The following is a 20482-nucleotide window of genomic DNA, read 5'->3' on the forward strand; positions in this document are numbered from 1 at the left end:
TGAACCCTGATCAAAACAAACTTTCAGAGGTAGCTCTATAGAGATTCATCTGCCTCTTTGACACATTGAAATTATCCTAACATATTTTCTCCATTATCTTAGGAACCTACCATTAGGCTGAGGTGAGAGAGTTGGCCATTGCATATTGTTGAATAAAAGAGTTCGTACTTCTCTAGCAAAAACAGAGGTAATGTTGAATAGTTTCTTCAGTCTAGTCACATAGGGGACAAGCTGCAGGATGGTGCAACCCTCTTTTATCAAGATTGTATGTTGTCCAACACCGATTCTTAACGGTCGGCCATATGAAAATTTTGCATTGTAAAGGGGCCTAGGTCTTCCATATATGTTTCCAGGGGGCTAAGCTTCACAGTATTGCTAGAGTAAGTTCCATGTCTATTTAGACGCCAAATGTGCTGATCTGGACAGTTATGCTAAAGCTCGAAGCCGCCGACAAGGTTCCAAAGCTGTACGTGCTCCACTAGCATTTGTACAGTCAACACCCCTCTAAGACCCATTTCTGCTTTCATAACCCTGTCCTTTGCCTCTAGCCCTTTCAGGCCTAGTTTGGATATTCTAGTAATGTGAGGGATTCAGGTGGATTGGTATGTATTGTGAGAGTTTTTGATCTATTGAGCATTTAAACACTTTTCAATCCCTTTAAACCACTTCAATCCAAGAGTATCCAAACTAAGCCTCAGAGATTAAGAGAAAAAGGTTAGGAGTCCATTCAGCGACAGTTTTCCCTTGGATCCAACGATCTGTCCAAAATCTAAAATCTAGTTGATTTTCCGTGGCCTGCTGTGGTAACCACAACAACCTTAAAAAAGCTTGCGCATTAGACCAACTCCAGCAAAGGTGGCTCCGTATCCGTAAAATACGTAGGCGCGATCACGGATGAGTGGTTCTTTTGCACCGTGCGTGGAGTTGGTCTTAGACCAACTCCAGCAACACTCCGCATGCGGCTCCGTATCCCTATTTTGCGGAGCCTAGCACACTATTCATCAGTCCAGCATGCTCCGCATCCGGCTCCATAAAATAGACGCCGTGTCCCTGCACTCCCCATTTCCACGCTTTCTCTCTCCTCTCCGCAGCTCTCTGCGTGCGCGCGCGCCTGCTGGCGGGCCCCAGGTGTCATAGACTGCATGCGGAGTGGGATGAGGAGTGTTGCTGGAAACGGAGACGGATACGGAGAGGAGAGAGAATGTGTTGGCCGCGCGTTTTAGGGATACGGAGAGGGAGTCTGCTGGAGTTGGTCTTAGAGTGAACCCAACCCGTATAGGGAGACCGGACCAAGGGTGCGAGACATCTGTTTTCTATAGCCACAACTAGCGAATATGAGGAGCCCATCCAAACAGTTAAGAATGCGACCTCCAAATTGTAAAGGCCCCTGGACACATTCCCATGCTGCTAGGCAGTGCCCTTCTCGCTTCCTTTCCATAAAAAAACATCCTCTCTGTTTGTCAATTGCTTTGAGCATTTAGGAAGATCCATAGACGACAGCATGGGATAGATATAAATGGATGATAAAACCACAATAAACATAAAAAACGAGAAGATGAAGTTTTCCTTTAGATATCATTAGACAACTCAATTAGGGCATGTTCGGTTACACCAATCCAGATGGGGATTGGAGGGGATTAAATCCCCTCTTAGTCAAAAATGACTAGACGGGGATTTAAACCCCTTCAATCTCCCTCTGGATTGGTGTAACCGAACAAGCCCTTAGAGGGAGAAAACAATAGCATGCTCATGGTATACTTCCATCTCATAAGTCAATGAACTATTAAAAAAAACATTTGCGACACTACACGAATATGTACAGTGCAAAACATGTTATAGGGTGTCTTTCTTGGCTTCTTGTAAGTAGTTAGAAGTGTGGGCTAACATCTCTCAAAAATCCTGTAAAGTTTCTCCAGAGAGGCAATCTGCACAGTTTAGAAAAACAAACAGAAAGTTGTTAACAACCATTGTTATTATCATCGACAGAGGTGAGTCATACAAGTAACACTATTTCAAAGCAAATGCAAGACCACTTGTACACGTAGTGCCCTCTTCAAAGATTTTGCCAAGGAGATTGCAACGATTAGAAGATGGGATGGTAGTTTCAGTTTCAGAAGTATGCATGTCTGGAAGCACATTTGACGGTACCAATAGTACAAGTACACGCATTTCTAAATAGGACCCCATATTGGCAATTTCCTAAACAATTGAATGCCAACCTGATGAGAAATATAAGAGCTCGTGCGTAAAGCATGTCAATGAATTAGGTGCAGCAACTAAACCATCCATAGATCAAAGTACAGTGTCAGGGGTTTGGCCATATTTAATGGTCTCTATACAACTCAAAGGTGTACATGTCCAAGCTCTGAGGCTGCCCACACCGGAGAGCTGGAAATGGAACCCGTAAATTTTTGCAGTAGCTGGAGGCCTGCAGCGGTGACTGTAAATCCAACTCTATCTTCTCTCTCCAGCACTGCGGACGCCAAATACAGCGCTCGTGATCGCCTACGCTAAATGCTGCTGCTCTCTCTCGCCGGAGCAGAGGTGGGCCCAGGGACGGGACAGCAGCGCCTGCCTGCTGGTGGGCCCAGGGACGTATAGGGTGGATATATAGGGTAATCGTGACCGCGGAGAATTGTTGGATAGAGTAGAGAATCTCACTGACCAGGATGGAATATTCCTTTTAGGGTAGAGAAATAGGGTAGTATGAGTGCGGATAGCCTGAAACACAAGGGAACAAACCTGAACAAAGGTTCCATCTGTTGCCATTGACTTTGGGGGCTTGAGGAAAAGTCGCATGGATGGAAACAAGACATGTTGAATGGTCCACTCACGTTGGGACCATGCTGTTTCTGCTTCCGCAAGTAGTTCGTGATCAATGTCATCTTCATCTGTGGTAGTGGCACAATTAACCTTTTAGCACCAATAGCAATTGACACAGATGAAAATACATGTATTCAGTGCTAGAATTAATGGTGTTTTCTACTTTTCTTTAATTTTTCATCTCATGTTATAGGAGTGGTTTCAGGGTTGTCAACTGGGACAGAATCCACCTTCAGTAATATTGATGATGTCTACTAAGATGAACATCTTGCAAGTAGGGGTGGTAATGGATCATGATCCAAATATTTCTTTACAACAAATAAATAGAAATAGAGCCGATCCTAATCCAAATCGATCCTTAAATTTTATAGTGTAAAATCTAGAGTCCATTACCACCCCTACTTGCAACTCTTGATACTGTCCTAGCACCAATAGCACCTCACTGAGTATAGGCTAATAGCTGCAAAGTACATAAACCAATCCACTCACCTGTACTATCAACATGTTCACCACTCGCCATGCAAGCTTTATTTTTCTTGTACACCTGAACACCACTCCCCGATGGATTTGGAAGGATGGGAGGATGGAGTGCGTAGAAGTTCCCAATAGCAGCTGCTGCCGTTCTGAAGCACTCTTTCTCATCATCCCAGGTAACCTATTTTAAGATTGAAATTGCTAAAAGAATCAGGGTTGCCAGAACGAGGACTGCATCATCCAAAAAAATGCCACGAGGGAGGCAACATTTATCAGGGCTCAAACAAAGAAACAAGTTAAATAATAACTTATGTTCAGATACTTATATAGGAAAAGCTAATTAAATTTCATTAGCTGAAACAGTTATGCAATGAATCACTTGCCATCTCGATAGTGAGTGTATAGTCTAGCACTCTAGTTCCACGATCCAATTTTGAAGTAGCACACATAATGAACTTGACTTAATAAGAGAAAACCTACATCATTCCCCATAGTCAAAACAAATTCTGGGAGACGGTCCATATCAGGGGTGTACTGATCAAGTACAACTGGAAGCCTGGTCAAGTTCCCATCGTGATCAACATGAATAGAGAAGTACTCATTAATCATCTCAGCGTTTTCTTTCAGTATTTTCGAGTTTGCCTGCAAAAAATAGGTTATGTTCGTTTAAAGAGCTATGTAACAAGAAGTTTTGGCAGACTCAAACTGAAATAAACAAACATATAAATATATACATCACCTTAGGCACCTATCACATTGATCATGATTTTGGGCAATTCCAAAAATAACTTACCTCTGCAATCTCCAGTTTCTCCTCGTCATTTTCATCACCGATTGATTCATCATCTTTCAGTGCCATCAGCAGCAGCTCCTGAAGAGGAGCTGGTTCACTAAGCTGGATCGCATTGAAGTTTCCAAAACGGCACAGAGCTTGCTGGTACATGAGTTCTTTACTGCACCATGAATTCAATAATTAACATACCACATGAAATTAAATACTAAATTGTCCCTGGAAATAAATAGTATCAATGCAATATGTCGAAGTGGCTGCAGTAGTTGCAAGCTTGCAGCAGGACATTGTATGCAGGTGGCAGCAGTGTGATGATCTGGCATGGCACTATGAAGTCCTGAACAACTTTATGTGGTCATGCATGCATCTTATCTTTTGATGGTTAGAGTGGAATTGTGTTTCTAGTGCCATCTGTGAATCATGTAACAATTTTGATTTTGCTCAGATGAGATACTGGTCACATGTGGAAAGGACAAAGGATAATTCACTGCACTGGAGTTACCTAACATTTACAACATTGACAAGGTATAAGTGAGTATTGTATTGTATCAAAGCGGAAACTTCATCAGCCAGGCCAACATATGTGCAATTCTTAATAACCTCTAAAAGACCTGCAGCAGTAGATAAAATATCAAGCTAAAATAATAGTCATTCCTTTCAGTCATCAAAGAATAAGATGAACTCACCAGGATGGCAGTGAGAATCTATTTCCATAAGAAGCTCATGACGGCTAGATAAATCACCAGCATCCTTTGGATTCCTCCTTGATCTTACAACATTTCTTGTAGAATCATGTAAACATTGAAAAAGAAAATCAGCCTCAGCAAAAATAAATGATTGCAATCACAGTTTTCACTTCTTAAAACAGATTGTTTGAGTTATCATTTAGCAACCAACATAGAAAAAGGAAAGGACAACACTCTAAAATGAGTCCCAGCATGGGTCGTTTTTCTGTTTCTTGTCGCGGGTGTTTTTAGCGCCTTGCTGGGTTTGTTGTGTCCTCGTGTGAGTGTTTGTGTGTGGGGATTTCTTCCCATTTGCTTCCTTTTTTTTCTTCTTAATGAAATGATATACAGCTCCTATGTGTTCGAGGAAAAAAAGCATGCAAACAAAAAACATCACAAGGATAGGATAGCAACTTTGTAAACAAAAAAAGAAAGGTGCACGCGAGGGGGTGATGTGGTTCAATGCTACAAATACAAGATCAAATCAAATGATGATGAAAAATCTGAAGGAACACTCAGTGGTTGCCAGCTTAATAATTAAGAGCGTACCTTACAGAAACAAGGTCATATTTATTTTCAAGTTTTGAAGATTGCCCATGCCAGTAAGCGTGCAAGCTTCCAGATGGATTGCGTGGATCAGTTCTGACCATTTGGCTCACAGGAGCCTTTTGAGATTTCACTCCTACAATACAAATGGTTACAATGAGATGATTTGCTGGGCGGACAATGCTAATCAGGTAGCAAATAGCAATAAGCAATTAACTCATACACCAAGGCAGCAGAGGGGACTACTGAAAAACATTTAAGCTTAAAAGGTTATTGTCCATTATATGTGTTGGTTAACGGTGTACATACCAGGGGCCATTTTGACCTCAGTACCCTTGTCCTTCTGCGTGTAAACTTGAGTAAGTGCTGAGTTTACTGCCTGCAATTTACATGGAATAGCATCATCGATGGTACAGAAACAGAAGTTCACATCAAAGTCCAATTACATTTGCACAGACATCATCAGAATGTTCCAAGTATAAGAATATCTGTTATTATAAATAATGCAAATGAACACGCTTGACCATCGCCAAATGATATACCATAAAAACATATCGACACAGTTCTTAGGTCAATGCTTGTGTTTATAGCGGGGTCATCCAGTGAAGGGTCATGTTTCCAAGAAAGATTCTATGAACATGGTGACCAAGTATGAGAGTTATCAAACAAGTATATGGTAACTGGTAAGTGAAGAAAAGTAGCGGAATAAAGGTTATCACCCAGAAATACCACGTAAGATCAATGTTCATAAAAAACATGCAATCAAAGGTTCAGTAACTAAGTCAGATTTGTATGGGACTATGGGGCTTGCAGATACACAGTGCTAAATATCCAATTAATTACCTGAGTTTGGAATATCCTTGTGGTATTACAATTCCTCAGTTTTTCCTCAATGGTATTTTTTATAGTTTCAATAACACGCTCTTGATTCAAGAGGCTAACCTGAATGTCAAAGTATTCACAGAAGTATCCAATCATTTGTTCTATGATTGGAAAAATTAACAAAAAGAAAAATGATTAAACATCAGAAGCAGAACAACATACCTCTTTTTTGGTTGGGTGTATATTGACATCCACATGTTCTGATGGAAGATTGATGGACATGTATATGAAGGGTTTGGATGCTTGTGGCAACGTTGCAGAGTACACAAATTCAATTGCCCTTTTTAAAGCAGTACACTCTACAAGCCTATCTGAAGAGTAAATATGAAGTTACATAAATAATAAAGCAAAGAAATAATGCATATAGTAGAAAACAAAAAGGAGCGGCTAACTTGACTAATTCTGATCAAAACTGCAAAGGTGGATTATCTACATGAATAAACTAGCAGATGTTATTTACAGAGGAATGGAGAAATATTCGTTGCCTAAAAAAATCACTAGCACTGCTCTTGTATGTTTCTACCATTTATGAAAAGGATCATCATGATTTTCTTTGCCACATAATTTGCATTTGATATATAACCATCCATCTTGAAGACTGCATCTCCAGCATCCTCATCTGAAACTTCTATTTCAATCAGATCACGAACAACAGAAGCCCCATAGACATTCCTAATAGTATCTAGTCTAGAAGATGTGCTCGAACTATGAACATCTGCTCTATTGGCTCCATGCTGTGACATAAGAAGCAAATGGTACCCTATTAAATCTGATGAGTGATGATATAAAGGGTGCCTTGTTAAATCTGGCGATAATATGACGGTGAAAAAAGGCAGGGAGATTTACCTTTCTGCAGGAGAAGTTCACATTGATGTGATGGACTGCAAAACGACTAATGAAATCTACAATCTTTGGGTAGTCATCATTGGAGTTCTGCAATGTTTTTCTACGAGCTACCATATTGTAAAATAAATTTTCAACCTGCAGAAAATTATGTTGTTGTAAACCTTACAGACATACCCCACAGTATTAAGCATACAAGGAAGTAGTACTTCATCTAAACTGACCATGATTTGAGTTCCTTTAACTGCAGCACAGGGTTTTGGCTCGTTCTCCATTACTCCATCTTTATAACAAACACTGACAAGGAAAACGAACATGACATAATTTATATCAGCAGCAAATATAGAATACAGCAGAATCATAAGATTTTGAACTGTTCATTTCATGAACTAACCGGTAGCCATGAAGTTGGCCCTCTGTTATTGTTGTCACAGTAACATGGCCAACATAAGTCATACTGGCCAGGGCCTCCCCTCTAAAGCCCATAGATTTTATGGTCTGTAAATCCTCATATGCAGATAACTTTGAGGTAGTATGCCTTTCACACAGTATTGGCAAATCCTCAAACTGTGGAATGGAAATAAATTAGTTACATAAGTACTTTTCCAGTGGGAAGTTTAAGGTGAAACCACGAAAATATGACAAAGCATATATTAAATGCACATATCCTATAATTGCGAGAAGAACACTCAAAATGCATCAAACCTCGAAAGTCCTAACATACCACATAATGAATGTGCTTATCCTAAGATAGGCAGCAAGCCCCTCGAGGGCATCAAACCTCTTGTGGTCACATATGACTTATAGGACTAGGAGTAGCATCCAAAATTGTGGCAACACGACGACGACGCAAAGGTTACTCGATGAAAGGAGGGATGAAACGAATCGGTGGAGCTGCAGACTTCCAGCAAAGACAAAGAGTGTGTGGTCTGAGAGTGAATGCTGCACATGTTGGGATCACGCTCGCCTGCCAGGTGAGCAGCACCACACTCAATCACACACACGTTGCATGGGCTGGAGGTAGAAAAGAAAGTGAGTTGAGGACAGCCACTACTTGGCAAGAGTGACCTACTGATGCAGCTTAACAAGAGAAGAATGGATCAGATTATCATACATCACAATCTTCACATCGGCGATATGGGTCTCTAGCATCTAGGCTAGTCTGATCAAAATGGGATTGTGGAATCTGGTGTAATTTGCCACAGTTTGATGTGCCCTGACATTTTCACGTGCTTGGTACAGAACCAAATGTCCCTAATGGTTCGTTCCTCATTCACATGCTTGGCAATTCGTTGAATCCGCCAACCGCTCCAAAACGGACTCAGGGATACCGGCAACAATAGCATTTAATAGTCACATACTCCGCCAACTACTCGACGCTAGAAAAGTGGGGGTCGGTTTCAGGGGTTTAGGGTTTAGCGAGCATACCCGAATGCCGTAGCCGTCGTCGGAAACCTGTATGAGCTTGAGTCCTCCATCCTTGACGGTGACGGAGACTGTGGACGCGCCGGCGTCGAGGCTGTTCTCGACGAGCTCCTTGACCGCCGACGACGGGCGCTGGATCACCTCCCCCGCCGCGATGCGGTTCACCACCGATTCCTCCAGCCGCCGGATGCGGGGCGGGTCCACGCCGCTGCCTCCGCCGGCGCGCGGTGAGGGGTCATCGACGTCCATGGCCGGCGCGGAGGCCGAGGAAATGGGAACTGGTGCCCTGAGCCCCTGACCCTGAGGCTGCAGGTGGGCTCGGGCTTTCGATTTGGAGTTCGCGCGTGATATCCCTTGGTTTGGAGGTTGGAATAATCTCCTCTCGAAATATAAAAACAACTACTCCCTCCGTTTCTTTTTATTAGTCGCTGGATAGTGCAATTTTGCACTATCCAACGACTAATAAAAAGAAACGGAGGGAGTATATAAGTCCCTGTTCCTTTTGTGTCAAACCAGGAGGATTGAGGGGAAACAAATCCACTATAAGTTAAAACCTTACTCAATCCTTTCCAATCTCCCTCGAAACAAATCCCTTATAAATTAAAATTTTCAATTCCTTCCGATTCCCCTCGATCCCCATGATTTGAGGATAAAACGAACATAGCCTAAACGGGTTGTTTGATACCATAGGAGAGCCATATCAGATATTAGGTGTCGTTTGTTTCGCGTAATGGATAACAAATAATATTAAATTATGTTTATTAAAATCTAACTGTAGTTAGATATAACAATAATATCAGTCTATTTAAACTTGTTATCATTAATATTTAAGTGTAAATCATTACTATTACCATTTACGTTACATTCCATAAACCAAACAAACACTTTATATAGTACTAGTAGTTTAAATTATTAAATATAGCCTAACTTTAAAACTGAATTATATAGATAAAAAATAAAAGACAATGAGAATCTATTAATTAGACTTAAATTAATTTGTTAATCATAAATTAATTAGATTTAATAAATTTCTCTCAACGTCTGCGTCCTCTCTCGTCTCCACACTCCGGCGCACGCGGCACGCCGCACCCACGAATCCTTCCTCCTCCTCCTCTTCGTCCCGATCCACCTGCAATCGGATGGGTATGCATCTCCGCCCCAGGGGGCTCGAGCCGCCGCCAGCCTCTTCCTCCCGTAACCAACCGCCTCCTTCCTAGTAGTACGACTTCCGACTAACGCGCTCTGCTCCTGGTCCTCGTCCTCCGCGTGATCTCTTCAGTCTCGCTCCGCTGCGCCGTTGGTCTGTGCAGCAGCGCTCAGGTTGGTTCGAGCTGGCCGCTCTTCCAATCCCCCCACCGCATCGCAGTTCCGTCCGTGGCCGCGCGTGACGTGACGTCTCCTCGAGCGCCTAGCGCGTGGTCTAGATCGGCAAGCGCGGCATCCATGGAGACAGCCAGGCTCACGCCGAGGGAGCAGGCCACGACCAGGATATGTCAGGTGTCGAGGTACCAGTACTACCGCAACTTACACAGCACGTACGGACGACACTGCACTGGCGTTTAAGCTGAGGAATTGCTGAATCTTGGTGCTTATAAGGTGCTCGCGGCGATTCCCTGCAGCTTTGCGACGGAACTGCTCGAGATAAGGTCCAAAGAGCCGTCCCTCCACGTGCTGCTTATTGCTGGGAACCCAGGTCCGTGTGCCGCCACGCTTATAGTCGAAGCAAGGGAGAGGATTGGTAATGTTCATGCACTCTTGAATGAAACTAGTTTCTGTTCTGTTCTGTAGGCATCGCTGCGTTTTATAAGGACTGTGTCGAGGCGCTCTATGAAAACCTCGGTGGCCAAGCATCTATTACAGGTAACTGCAGAATGCATTTTTCTTTGGGTGCAGTATGTACTTGCTGCATGCTGACGAGCCTTGCCTGTTTTTTTCAGCAATAGGGCACATTTCACACAGCCAGAAGGTAACTTACACAGCTTAACTGATGTTTGTTTCACATTCAATGCAACTATGAGTGCCAACAACCCGACAGGAAACCTTGTAATGCATGTACATTAGAGGCCCTTAAGTGTCTGGGTTACAATTTAATTCTGTCTAGATTCCTTATCCAGCATATTTATATTGCCAGCGGAACTGATTTTAATACATCTTATGACAGGATTGCGAGCATGGGCGATTGTTTTCGTTGTATGAACAAATTGACCACAAGGTGCAGTTTGCATGCTCCATCAGTTGAAACTTCTCTGCTATTTTTTGTCCGCTTTTGTTTCTGTTGCAACAGCTTTTGGTTCCTGCAACTTCTGTCATGAAAGAAAATAGCAAAATAGAGAGGAAAGCCTCATATTTGTTTCATCTGACATCGTCTTGATATGTTCTGTTTCATGTAATGATTTACTTTTTAATCAATTTGTTGCGGAGAAGATTTAGTTCCTTTATTTGCGTTGCCAACAGGCCAAGACTACCCTGTTGTTTTATCCCATTTAATCTGTATTCATGCATGCAGGTTGATTTCATTGAGCAAGAGCTTCAGCATTCTGAACAACCAATAGTTTTGGTAAGCTTTTGCCTTCACCACTACAAGCCTTCATTCAAGTGGTTCTATGTTACCTGAAAACTCTAGTATGTTTCTTGACATACTAGCATACAGATATATGTAATCTAAACGAGTATTACAGATATCAGAGCTTAGGTGCTTACTCTTGTTTGAAAGTGGAAAGTTGTAGTTTCCAAATAATGTTTGGATATTTACACAACCTAGAGCAGTATGCATCACAGATTTGACTGCTTGAATATCTGGCCCAACTTCTCATTTGCCTTTTGTAATGTGAAATCAGAGTATTATAGAACCTTTGTCAGTGTAATGTTCACAGCATTGTGATGGCATCACAGGGTTGTGTTAATATGTATTAGCATGCTATGTTCAGTAACTCTTGAACATTCAGAACTGTTCCTTATTTAAATACCCAATATGGAACCTGTGCCTTTTATCATCATCTCTTTATTGGTCTGAAAAGAATTGTATTTGTTTGTTTAAATGAAGGTTGGTCATTCAATTGGTGCATACATAGGCTTGGAAGTCTTCAAGAGACTTCAGAATAAGGTCTGGACTCTTGCCCATGTCTTCCAGTCCCCTTCCACAATCTGCCCATAGCGTTTACTATTGTCTTCATTTCTCCTGGACAGATAAAATTTATTGTAGGACTGTATCCATTTTTAAAGATGAACAAGAGTTCTGTAACACAATCAGCAATCGGATATATAGCAAGGTACTGAAATGCTCTGATCAAGTTTTTGTAATTGTCATCATAGCATGATGGCATGGTTACATCAACAGTGAATATATTACGGTGAGCAACTGATTTCTAGTCAAGTAGAATAGTATAGGGTGATGCAATATAGATTATTTTCCATTTGAACAAGCAATGCAACATGAATAAGCTGGATATGAGTGACATATAGCTGATTATGGGCATGTTTGGTTTGTGGCTAACTATGCCACACTTTGCCTAAGGTTAGTCGTTCGAATTGAATAACTAATCTTAGGCAGAAAAGTTAGGCAAAGTGGGGCAAGTTAGGCATCAATCCAAACATGCCCTATAACTTCCAAGTTAGTAGTGATTTTCATCTGTTCAGAAGTTAATTTTTGACCTTGAGTTTAAAATCTGCTCCCAAATTTACCAGTCATTGTTGCTGAAGTTGGCCTTCTCGATTTGGATTAGGTCATCCCTCCTAAGTAAATGGGCTAGTTTATTTGCATCTTTCATTGGGTCACTCCGACCTTCAATAACAAGGGGCATTGTGAGAAGGTTCCTTGGACCTTCATGGTCTGTAACAGCTGTTGATGCTGCATGCAGCCATCTCTTAAGGGTGAGTTCTGAACTTCTCGTAACCAACTAAGGTGACTTGTTTCGTATTTTCCACCTGTCCCAAAACGTTGAGAGATCTGCCGTTTTCCATGCCCATTGCAGTACAACACAATGCGCAATGTCCTTTTCATGGCAATGACAGAGTTCCAAAAGGTAACTCACAATGCTGACTACTTGGTGTTCTACATACATACACACGCATGGGCCATTATAACATCAATTCTGTTTGAGTAACTAGAGCCCCTCCATCTTTACTTGCATAGTGGCTATGACTATTTCTTTCTGATTGCACTCCAGCTTACTGAAGAACCAGACTGGACTTTCATCAGAGCACAAGAGGACAAAATGGCCTTTTTGTTCGGTGTGGATGATCACTGGGGCCCACTATCTCACTTAGAAGAGGTGAAGTGATGACATGCTATTAGTCAACAGTCTATTGTGATAGCTGGTGTTGGGGAACTGGGCTGCTTGATGCTAACTCTCTTCTGTTAATTTGGAGGATTTGTAGATATCAAAGCACGCACCAAGGGTCACCCTGTCGGTTGAAACAGAAGGTCACACACATGGTTACTGCTGTACAGAGGCTGGATCTGTCTGGGTTGCAGACTACATCGCAAATTTGATTAAAAACCAAATGCTCCTTTGGAACAACTGAGGTTCATTTGGCAGATGTATCATAAGACTCTTTTCTCCGAAAGAAGTGAATAGCTGGAGTGTGGTGGAACTTATTGAGGTTCCGGTTTTGATAATCTAGTCCACATTTTTTTGGCTTACTGTTTCTCTGAAAGAAGTGAATAGCTGGAGTGTGGTGGACTCTTTTCGGCGCCATATAGGGACCAGGTGACCAGAGCTACGACGAGAGAGCGGAGTCGATTTCTTTGAGGGGAGACGTCGTCTCGCCCGTTTCCTTGATCGACAAAACAACTTACGAGAGGAAACAGTGTTAACATGTGTCTAGACCAATTCTTTTGGTATACGACAGGTTTCCTAATAGGATGTACGATAGATTTTCTAGTGGCTTAGTCATAGCTCGACCTACCAGAAAATCCTAATCAGATTAAAGTCGACTCTTTGACCAGCGGTTCCAGATTAGACCATAAATCACAACCCGTCAAGAATAAAATTAAGATATGCAGTGAGATTAAAATTCTCATGTACTAACAACATCACAGAATGCATGGAAAGCCATTTTGGTTGATTCCCAGGTGATCACGGAGCCTTCAGGGAAAGAATACACAGCAACATAGCAATTGGCAAGGGAGCCAAAACTCCCAGAATACATCACAACAGTACCAAGACAAGAAAACATTTGAAACAATATTTTTTATTCATCCCATATATACAGATAATTTGATCTATCATCTAATGCTGATCGCTATGTGCCACGCCCACGCTACAAAGAAATGTTACAACAATTCTTCTCGCTCCATTCAGGGCAGAGAACTCGTTTATGCTATAATGTTTAAAGAAACCACAAAGTATACAACATCAAACAAATGCCCAAATGACGGAAATCTTGGATCCTCAACCTTTGCTACACAGGTTTCTTTCGTTCCAGGTTCTAAAATTCATCATCATCAAGTGGAAACTCATCATCTGGCATCATAGCTGTCAGCAGTGAGTATTTCACCCGCAATGAGATCTTACTCCTCTCAAGGTTCAACTTTGCGCCTGAAACCACCCAATAGCCCGGTGAGTCCTGCGGCCCACGCATCATCTCTGTTGGATCAACAAATTTCAGCAGCTTTGGGGTCTGCACTGGAACAGGTGGTCCCCCAGGGTACACCGCCGAGTTTATGTTCACATCGGCTGGCCGCGGCGGAGGCGTCTGAGCTACCGAGGAGAAATGTGTGCTAATGAGTGTTGAGATAAGGCCTGATTTCTGAGCTATGTTGGGAGAATTCTCCCATTCCGAGTTCCTCACAACGGCATTGCAGGCTTTGGAGAAATGTAGGCGAAGGAACAAAATTTTCTTGAGGCCTTGGTGGACCACGTCTAATTGTGCCCCTGTGACGATGCACAGGTCATCTGACTCGACTGGTGCTGTGCAAACATGAGAGAAATGTTTCCACGGTCCAATTGGTTCGTAGTATTTGCGGTCATATTCCGGGGTTTGGTGATTGTAAGGGTCGTCTTCAAGCTGAATAATCTGAGGAAGAGAGCAGAGATGTTGAAGATGTACAGCTAATTTGTTGCTCTTCCTTCCTTCAAGGAACAACCGGAGTCCTGTAACTGGTCTTTTACCCACATCAACCTGCAGGGAGTTTGATATTGGGTGCATGGGGGAGAAATAAATCAATAGAAATTCAAACCATCATCTTAGTGAAAAAAAACTCCTGCAATGATACTAAGGTACAGAAAAATGAAAACAGAGAAAGAAAACTGCTTCGATTATGAGAGTAGCAGAAGCTGTCCATACCATGTTAGTGCAAACATAAAGCTTTGGACCGATTAAATTTACTGGCAACGATGTACTGCCTTGTCTTTTCCTCTGAGGACCCAGAGCGAGATCACTGTAAACAGGTGCCCACTGCCTTGGAAGCTGGAACTCCAAAAACTGATGTAATTCCTCGATTGGAGGTTTATCTGCACCAAATTTCAATATATCACCAGGTTGTTGCAATTGGACTTGCGGCATAATACTAATTTTTCTAGATTGTGTGCTTTGCAAGTTGCAACCATAAGTATTATAGCACATATAAGATTTATTCCCTGCAGAAATTTGCGCAAGTGGCTAGGATTTTCTACATTTGCATGTTATTAGCAGAGCATGAGCACAACCATTGTATTGTGGATGATTTTGTTGGCACATACTACTCACACAGAAACAAGAGGAAGCTGTGGTGTCCACAAGTGGCTAGGGTATTGCTCTGGCAAGTTTGTTTTGGTTGGCACTTCGCACTTGAGATTAAGAATTTGTTAGTGCCGGCTCTACTTAAGCAGGACATCAGAACTTTGTTTGGTTAAGCAGTAATTGTGTTAATCTTTTCAGAGATTCCTGGGGAGGGCGAACAAACTCTGTTCCCTTCCATCGTTATCCTTCTAGTCAGATTAAAGTCAGTCATCCAGCCATAACACATTGTCTAACTACAATTCTCCAGCCATGCATTCAATTATGAGACTCTTAAGAAAAGGAACTGTTTGTTTCTCTTGAGAAAAAAATGAACAAATTTAGCTCTGTTTTATATTAGACCATCCATTTGCCCAGGTGGCAGGGTATCTCAACCCTAGCAATCGAGAACCTCACACCAAAAGCATATTAGGAAACAGTCCTTTCCAAATGTTAAACCAGAAGCATTATATTCCTGGCTTTGGCTAGGGCAAAAACAGTAACCAAAAATAAGTGTCAAAAAATTGTGCTGTAATGTACTCTGGCTGTATATCCAGATTTCTCCTACTAGCATCATTCATATATAGTGCAGAATAGGCTTTTTTGTGTCAACTTAAATACAGAACATCAGTTTAAAAAGAGGGTGAAATGGCACTTACGTCGGAGATACAGATTAATTGCATGGATCAAAAATCCACTTCCAGGAACTCCATTCAACAGCGAAGTGATTGGTATAAAGGACATTGAGGTAACATCAGGCTCTGCTTGAACAGTATTAAGCCACTCACTATGAGATATAGATTCTTTATCCCTCCCACCTCTTCGCTTAAGCATCATCACCAAATCCTGAGTTAGGGCCAACAAAAATGTGTATCATGCTAAAAGATCCAGCTAAGCTAATATAAATGATTCTTTGCTTGAGTAATGAAATATTATGAACACAAAGCTCTGTCCCTCAATTGACGAGTAAGAATTCAATGGACTGTACTGTACAAATCTTAGCTATTGCTCTCTGATATCACTCTGTACAGTATGTTACATCAGAAATTGTGGAAGAAAAACGTAAACTGGGAACATATATTATGTCCAGCCAGAATCCTTTCATGATACAATATTATCGGCATCTGGGAAAAGTCATACGTCTAGGTACTGACAATACGCCTTCCGAAGATGATACTCACAAAACGCCTTCCGAAGATCCCATCAGCAAAACAAAACTCAACGAGTGCCCGGTTGATGCCAACCGCATGTTCCCAAGGCCCTCCAGGCCAGGGGACAAGGTCCTAAGGCCCTCCGGACCTCCTGGGCTCTTCCGGCCTCTTATAGCCTCCACGCCAGAGGACAAGGTCCTAAGGCCCTCCGGACCTCCAGGGCACTCCTGTGGCCTTTTGGACCTCTGGGGCAAGCGATCACGGTCTCCCAAGGTCCTCTAGGCTGGGAACCAAGCTCATTGATCGACCTACAGACTTAAGAGTGTAACTAGACATCACGATCATCCTTCAAGATGCTCTCGAGACGAAGCGCCCTCGAAAGTAGATGCCCCTCCCCAAGGCAGTACTAGTGCCATGTGCAACCCTATTCAGGACGGCCGCCTGATATCAGGCAATCAGGATAAGACTTTTGTCCATCGCATAAATGTGATGGACGACATTGCGGTCAAGGAGGTTTATGCGATCAAGAAGGTGCACTATGGTCACGCCAGAGACCGCGGGCATATCCGAGGCCACCGTGTAGTCCGTGCCACCGTCCCTGTAGCCACAACAATGTGCAGCTAGTGTACCCGAGGCTGTTGTGCAATGTGTGCCACCGTCCCTATTGCCACGCCTGAATGTACTAACATACCTGCATGCATGATAAAGTACGAGCAGCTAAACCGTTTACCAACTATGTCGTACCCGACGTTGGTCTTCAGTCCTACCTACAACACTAAGTATCAACCCCTGCAACACGATGAGCTCAACACTATGACATGTCCAAGGCATGCACCATGTGCGACTTCACGCCAGAGACAATATTGGGATGATTGAGCTTCTACTGGACATGGCCCACTGCTCAGCAGACATGTATCAGTCTCCTCGCTTGAGATATAAAAGGGAGAGGTAGGGAAACATATAAGGTGCTTCTTCCAGAGTTCGGGCTTTCGCCTTGGGATCGATCTCTCGATTCCAAGCAGGATAGACAGAGTGAACTAGGGATCAGTTGTCTAGAACTCTCACCATGACCAAAAGGGAAGGGAGAGCTAGACTGTCTTGGGGCTCAGTTGATACTTGAGCATGTTATCTTCTTCACATTTGCATTCAACATCCATCAATCCACCATACACAACGAGGACGTAGGGTATTGCATATTTACAGCCTGGGCGTCTATAAATATCTTGTGTGCTAGTAGCTAAGTAGTACCTAGGATCAATATGACTTCAGCCTACGCCCATCGCTCTATCTTCCACTCATCAATCCTCTCGGGTACATGCAATACCCTGGTATCGTTATGCGATGACAAATATACATGACAGTAGTCACAGTACCCGACGAAAGTAAAACCTAAGGTTGAAATTCAGAATTTGGAGCATGTAAGCAGTTTAGATCTATGGGCATGATATATCAAATATTTTTGTCAATGAATACTTCTCTTATCCATCTAAATGTTTCTCAACCAAAACAGCCATACTAGACACAGTTTGAGGCTATGGTCACATGCCCATAGAACCAGTGTGTATGTATCATACCATAGAAAGGGAAAACACCTATTGGAAAAGACAATATAGGCCAGCTGGTTGTCCCAACTTCCCCACAAATTCAATGAAATAAATTTGAGGCAGTCTATTATTTTTATGTTTGTTGGCCTAGTAATTGTGGTGATAAACACAAATTCCACTGGTCAAAAGATGCAGTTTTAAAGCTCACAGAAGTAAACTTTGCATGTTGTGGGGGTGTTCAATAAAACAATAATTAAATGTTAATAAGTTATACTGTTCCAATACCACTTTAACAGTAATCAATGGTGTTAAATGGAAGAAATCCTGGGGATAGAAGAAGAAACGAAGGCTCGGAAAGCACCTGATTGTTCCTACTCATGTCATATTGCACATTTGCATCAAGAAATCTACTATCTGACATCTCCTTCAATCGTTTTTGAACGTCGACAGCTTGCAAGGTTGATGAATGTTGTTGCTTCAAATAAATTACATCTTTCCCACCCATCTTTAGGCCAACAACTATATGAGTGCCAAATTTTTTAATAAACCTGAAGAGCCAAGCAATTAAACTTTAAGTCCTGTAGTGATGACATTTTAACTCAGAGAATAATTCGGTGAAAATGGTAAGCTGACAGTTCAATTAGTAAGGACAGAAAATTGCATGACAGGTTATGAAGTGTGGCACACATATAGTCAGGTGACCAACGAAAAATTTGGGGGGGGGGGGGGGAGGGGGGGGCTATGGAAAATGGAGTTACAAAACTGAAGGTAGAGATTAATATGAAGTGTTTTATCTTACATTCAATGAACTACTCTTTTAAGTAACGAATGTCAAAACTGTAGATTCAGGTATGGATCTAACCTTGCCAAAGCGGCAGGATCCCAGGTTGATGGAACAGACTGTTTAACATGATCCCGGAGTACAATTTGCCCTTTTGAGAGCGCAACACTGTATAGTGTGACATACCAACCATCAAAAGCAAGTGCTTTGGTATTAGCAGCATCTTTCTGCCAGCTGCCAGAAAACTCAAACATAGTATTGAAGAAGCCAGATGGAATTTTCCCAGACAATGATAGCTCCTGGTTGAATTGCTCAGACATCTGAAAAATGTTTCATAATTTGAGAAAGGTGGCTAACTGGCTTTTCTCAGCATTGTAAACACATGATATGAGCACTAATAGTTTTCATGGATGTAGATGCACTCTAGTATTTAAAACAACACCACTTGAAGAGGAAAAGCGCATGATGTGAGCAGATAACAGCATCTACCTAAAAGGACTCATATGTCCGCAGACTGTTCTTGAATTCAATGAGAATGAACTCTGTATTTGCAGCACTCAGAATGTTCAAATGTTTTGATTCCTATTTTCTATTGAATTGCAGGACTACAAATGTCTTTGCCATATAGATAGAAGTCGTACGAAACTAGTGCTACTATATGTTACATACTACAATAAGAATAAGAAGCGAAATGGATATTATACAAACACAACTGAACAGAGCCACAGCTGCTGAAAGTAGCAATAGTTTAGCATGACTTTTTATTTGCTTATATTTCATTTGGCGCGGTAGACTATTCGCAGAGCACGTCGTGCATCCCTATAATGTCCAGTTCGGTTGATATTCTATGTTGTATAGATGCAATCAGTATGAACTACTCCATAAGAAGTGAAATGGATATACAAAACAGAAACAGAAACAGACCTGCTGGAACGACAGGACATCGGAGCGGAACCTCATCCGCTCCCCTTTGTCACACTTAACCGAAGCGGTGACGCCAGCGACGGTGACGCCGCCGGGCAGCACGATATCCTGGACCTCCCCATGGTCAAGTTCGATGAGCCAGGGGTCGGGCGCGCCCCGCTGCTTACAGAACTTGAGGCGGACGTCGCTGACGACGTCGAACCCCAGGCCTACGGATCGTATGGCGGCCTCCGCGGCAGCGACGGCGGCCTCCTGCGGCGTGGCTCTGCGTGCCATCGTCGTGCTCAGCCGCTCATCCCGCCTCCCGGGTCCTCGCCGGCGCAGAAGTGGGAGGGATCACGGGACCTCGGTCACACGGCGTGGGGAAGACGATCTGATGCGGGCAGAGAGGGCGGGGAGGAGCGGCGACGGGCGGGCGGCGCGGGGAAGCTGGTTGGAGAAAGGCGAATTGGCAGGAGACGTAGATTTGGCTCCTGTCTGTCTCTCCGCTCTCCTCTCGTTTTTTTTTTTCTCTTGTTGATTCAAAAACGTTTAGAAGCTCAAAAAGAAAAGGGAAAGGCATAGCGTTTTGGTCTTTTGCGGTGGGCCCGGTTAGGTTTGGTCAAACTTAGGTAGTTGGCGAGCGAGGCCCGCCTAGCAGTAGAGATCTGTATGTACGTACGTGGTTGGTACTGCGGCCCTGTGTCTGTGTGGAAGCGACCTAGATTTTTTAAGAATACACACGGTTTCTATCTCCGGTTTCCATAAACTCGTTTAGGCCTGGTTCGTTTCTATCGGATTGGTGGGTCGGAACGATTCCTAACCGGATTGTTTTTCTAATTTATATAAACTTTGATTAGGTGGAATAATTTCGGGTGCAATCCGATAGAAACGAA

At 42.7% G+C, this 20482-nt stretch overlaps 3 protein-coding genes across 6 annotated transcripts; 1 reads left to right on the plus strand and 2 right to left on the minus strand.

Annotated features, from left to right (window-relative positions):
* Window positions 1-1541: 1541 nt before the first annotated feature.
* LOC103636271 (DNA mismatch repair protein MLH1) lies at window positions 1542-8894 on the minus strand. 2 transcript variants are annotated; one of them, XM_008658631.4, is made up of 16 exons: window positions 8512-8894; window positions 7478-7650; window positions 7308-7380; window positions 7087-7221; window positions 6764-6974; window positions 6403-6551; window positions 6202-6300; window positions 5668-5737; window positions 5362-5494; window positions 4774-4868; window positions 4590-4698; window positions 4091-4250; window positions 3778-3939; window positions 3313-3478; window positions 2743-2891; window positions 1542-1925 (listed from the first exon to the last, which is right to left on the minus strand). In XM_008658631.4, the coding sequence occupies exons 1-16, from the start codon at window positions 8755-8757 to the stop codon at window positions 1881-1883; spliced, it is 2175 nt and encodes a 724-aa protein (XP_008656853.1). In that variant the 5' UTR covers window positions 8758-8894; the 3' UTR covers window positions 1542-1880. The 2 variants fall into 2 exon arrangements, with proteins under 2 accessions (XP_008656853.1, XP_020398366.1); XM_020542777.3 differs by lacking the exon at window positions 1542-1925 and adding an exon at window positions 2038-2660 and having other exon boundaries at window positions 8512-8893.
* Window positions 8895-9525: 631 nt separating this feature from the next.
* LOC100193316 (alpha/beta-Hydrolases superfamily protein) lies at window positions 9526-13150 on the plus strand. 3 transcript variants are annotated; one of them, NM_001349699.1, is made up of 13 exons: window positions 9526-9651; window positions 9788-10013; window positions 10128-10201; window positions 10297-10368; window positions 10446-10474; window positions 10670-10720; window positions 11015-11065; window positions 11552-11611; window positions 11695-11777; window positions 12231-12378; window positions 12480-12530; window positions 12675-12779; window positions 12886-13148. In NM_001349699.1, exons 1-13 carry the CDS (start codon window positions 9648-9650, stop codon window positions 13030-13032), a joined length of 1101 nt encoding a protein of 366 aa, NP_001336628.1. In that variant the 5' UTR covers window positions 9526-9647; the 3' UTR covers window positions 13033-13148. The 3 variants fall into 3 exon arrangements, with proteins under 3 accessions (NP_001336628.1, XP_035817184.1, NP_001131925.1); XM_035961291.1 differs by having other exon boundaries at window positions 9569-9651; window positions 10105-10201; window positions 12886-13150; NM_001138453.1 differs by having other exon boundaries at window positions 9630-10013; window positions 10105-10201; window positions 12886-13124.
* A 430-nt stretch (window positions 13151-13580) lies between these two features.
* LOC100383866 (MACPF domain-containing protein) lies at window positions 13581-20123 on the minus strand. Its single transcript, NM_001176495.2, has 6 exons — window positions 19608-20123; window positions 18765-19003; window positions 18264-18450; window positions 15867-16053; window positions 14797-14963; window positions 13581-14631 (listed from the first exon to the last, which is right to left on the minus strand). Exons 1-6 carry the CDS (start codon window positions 19881-19883, stop codon window positions 13939-13941), a joined length of 1749 nt encoding a protein of 582 aa, NP_001169966.1. The 5' UTR covers window positions 19884-20123; the 3' UTR covers window positions 13581-13938.
* Between the last annotated feature and the right edge of the window lie 359 nt (window positions 20124-20482).

Source organism: Zea mays, chromosome 8 (genome assembly GCF_902167145.1).
Source record: "Zea mays cultivar B73 chromosome 8, Zm-B73-REFERENCE-NAM-5.0, whole genome shotgun sequence".
In the NCBI taxonomy this organism is placed as follows: Eukaryota; Viridiplantae; Streptophyta; class Magnoliopsida; order Poales; family Poaceae; genus Zea; species Zea mays.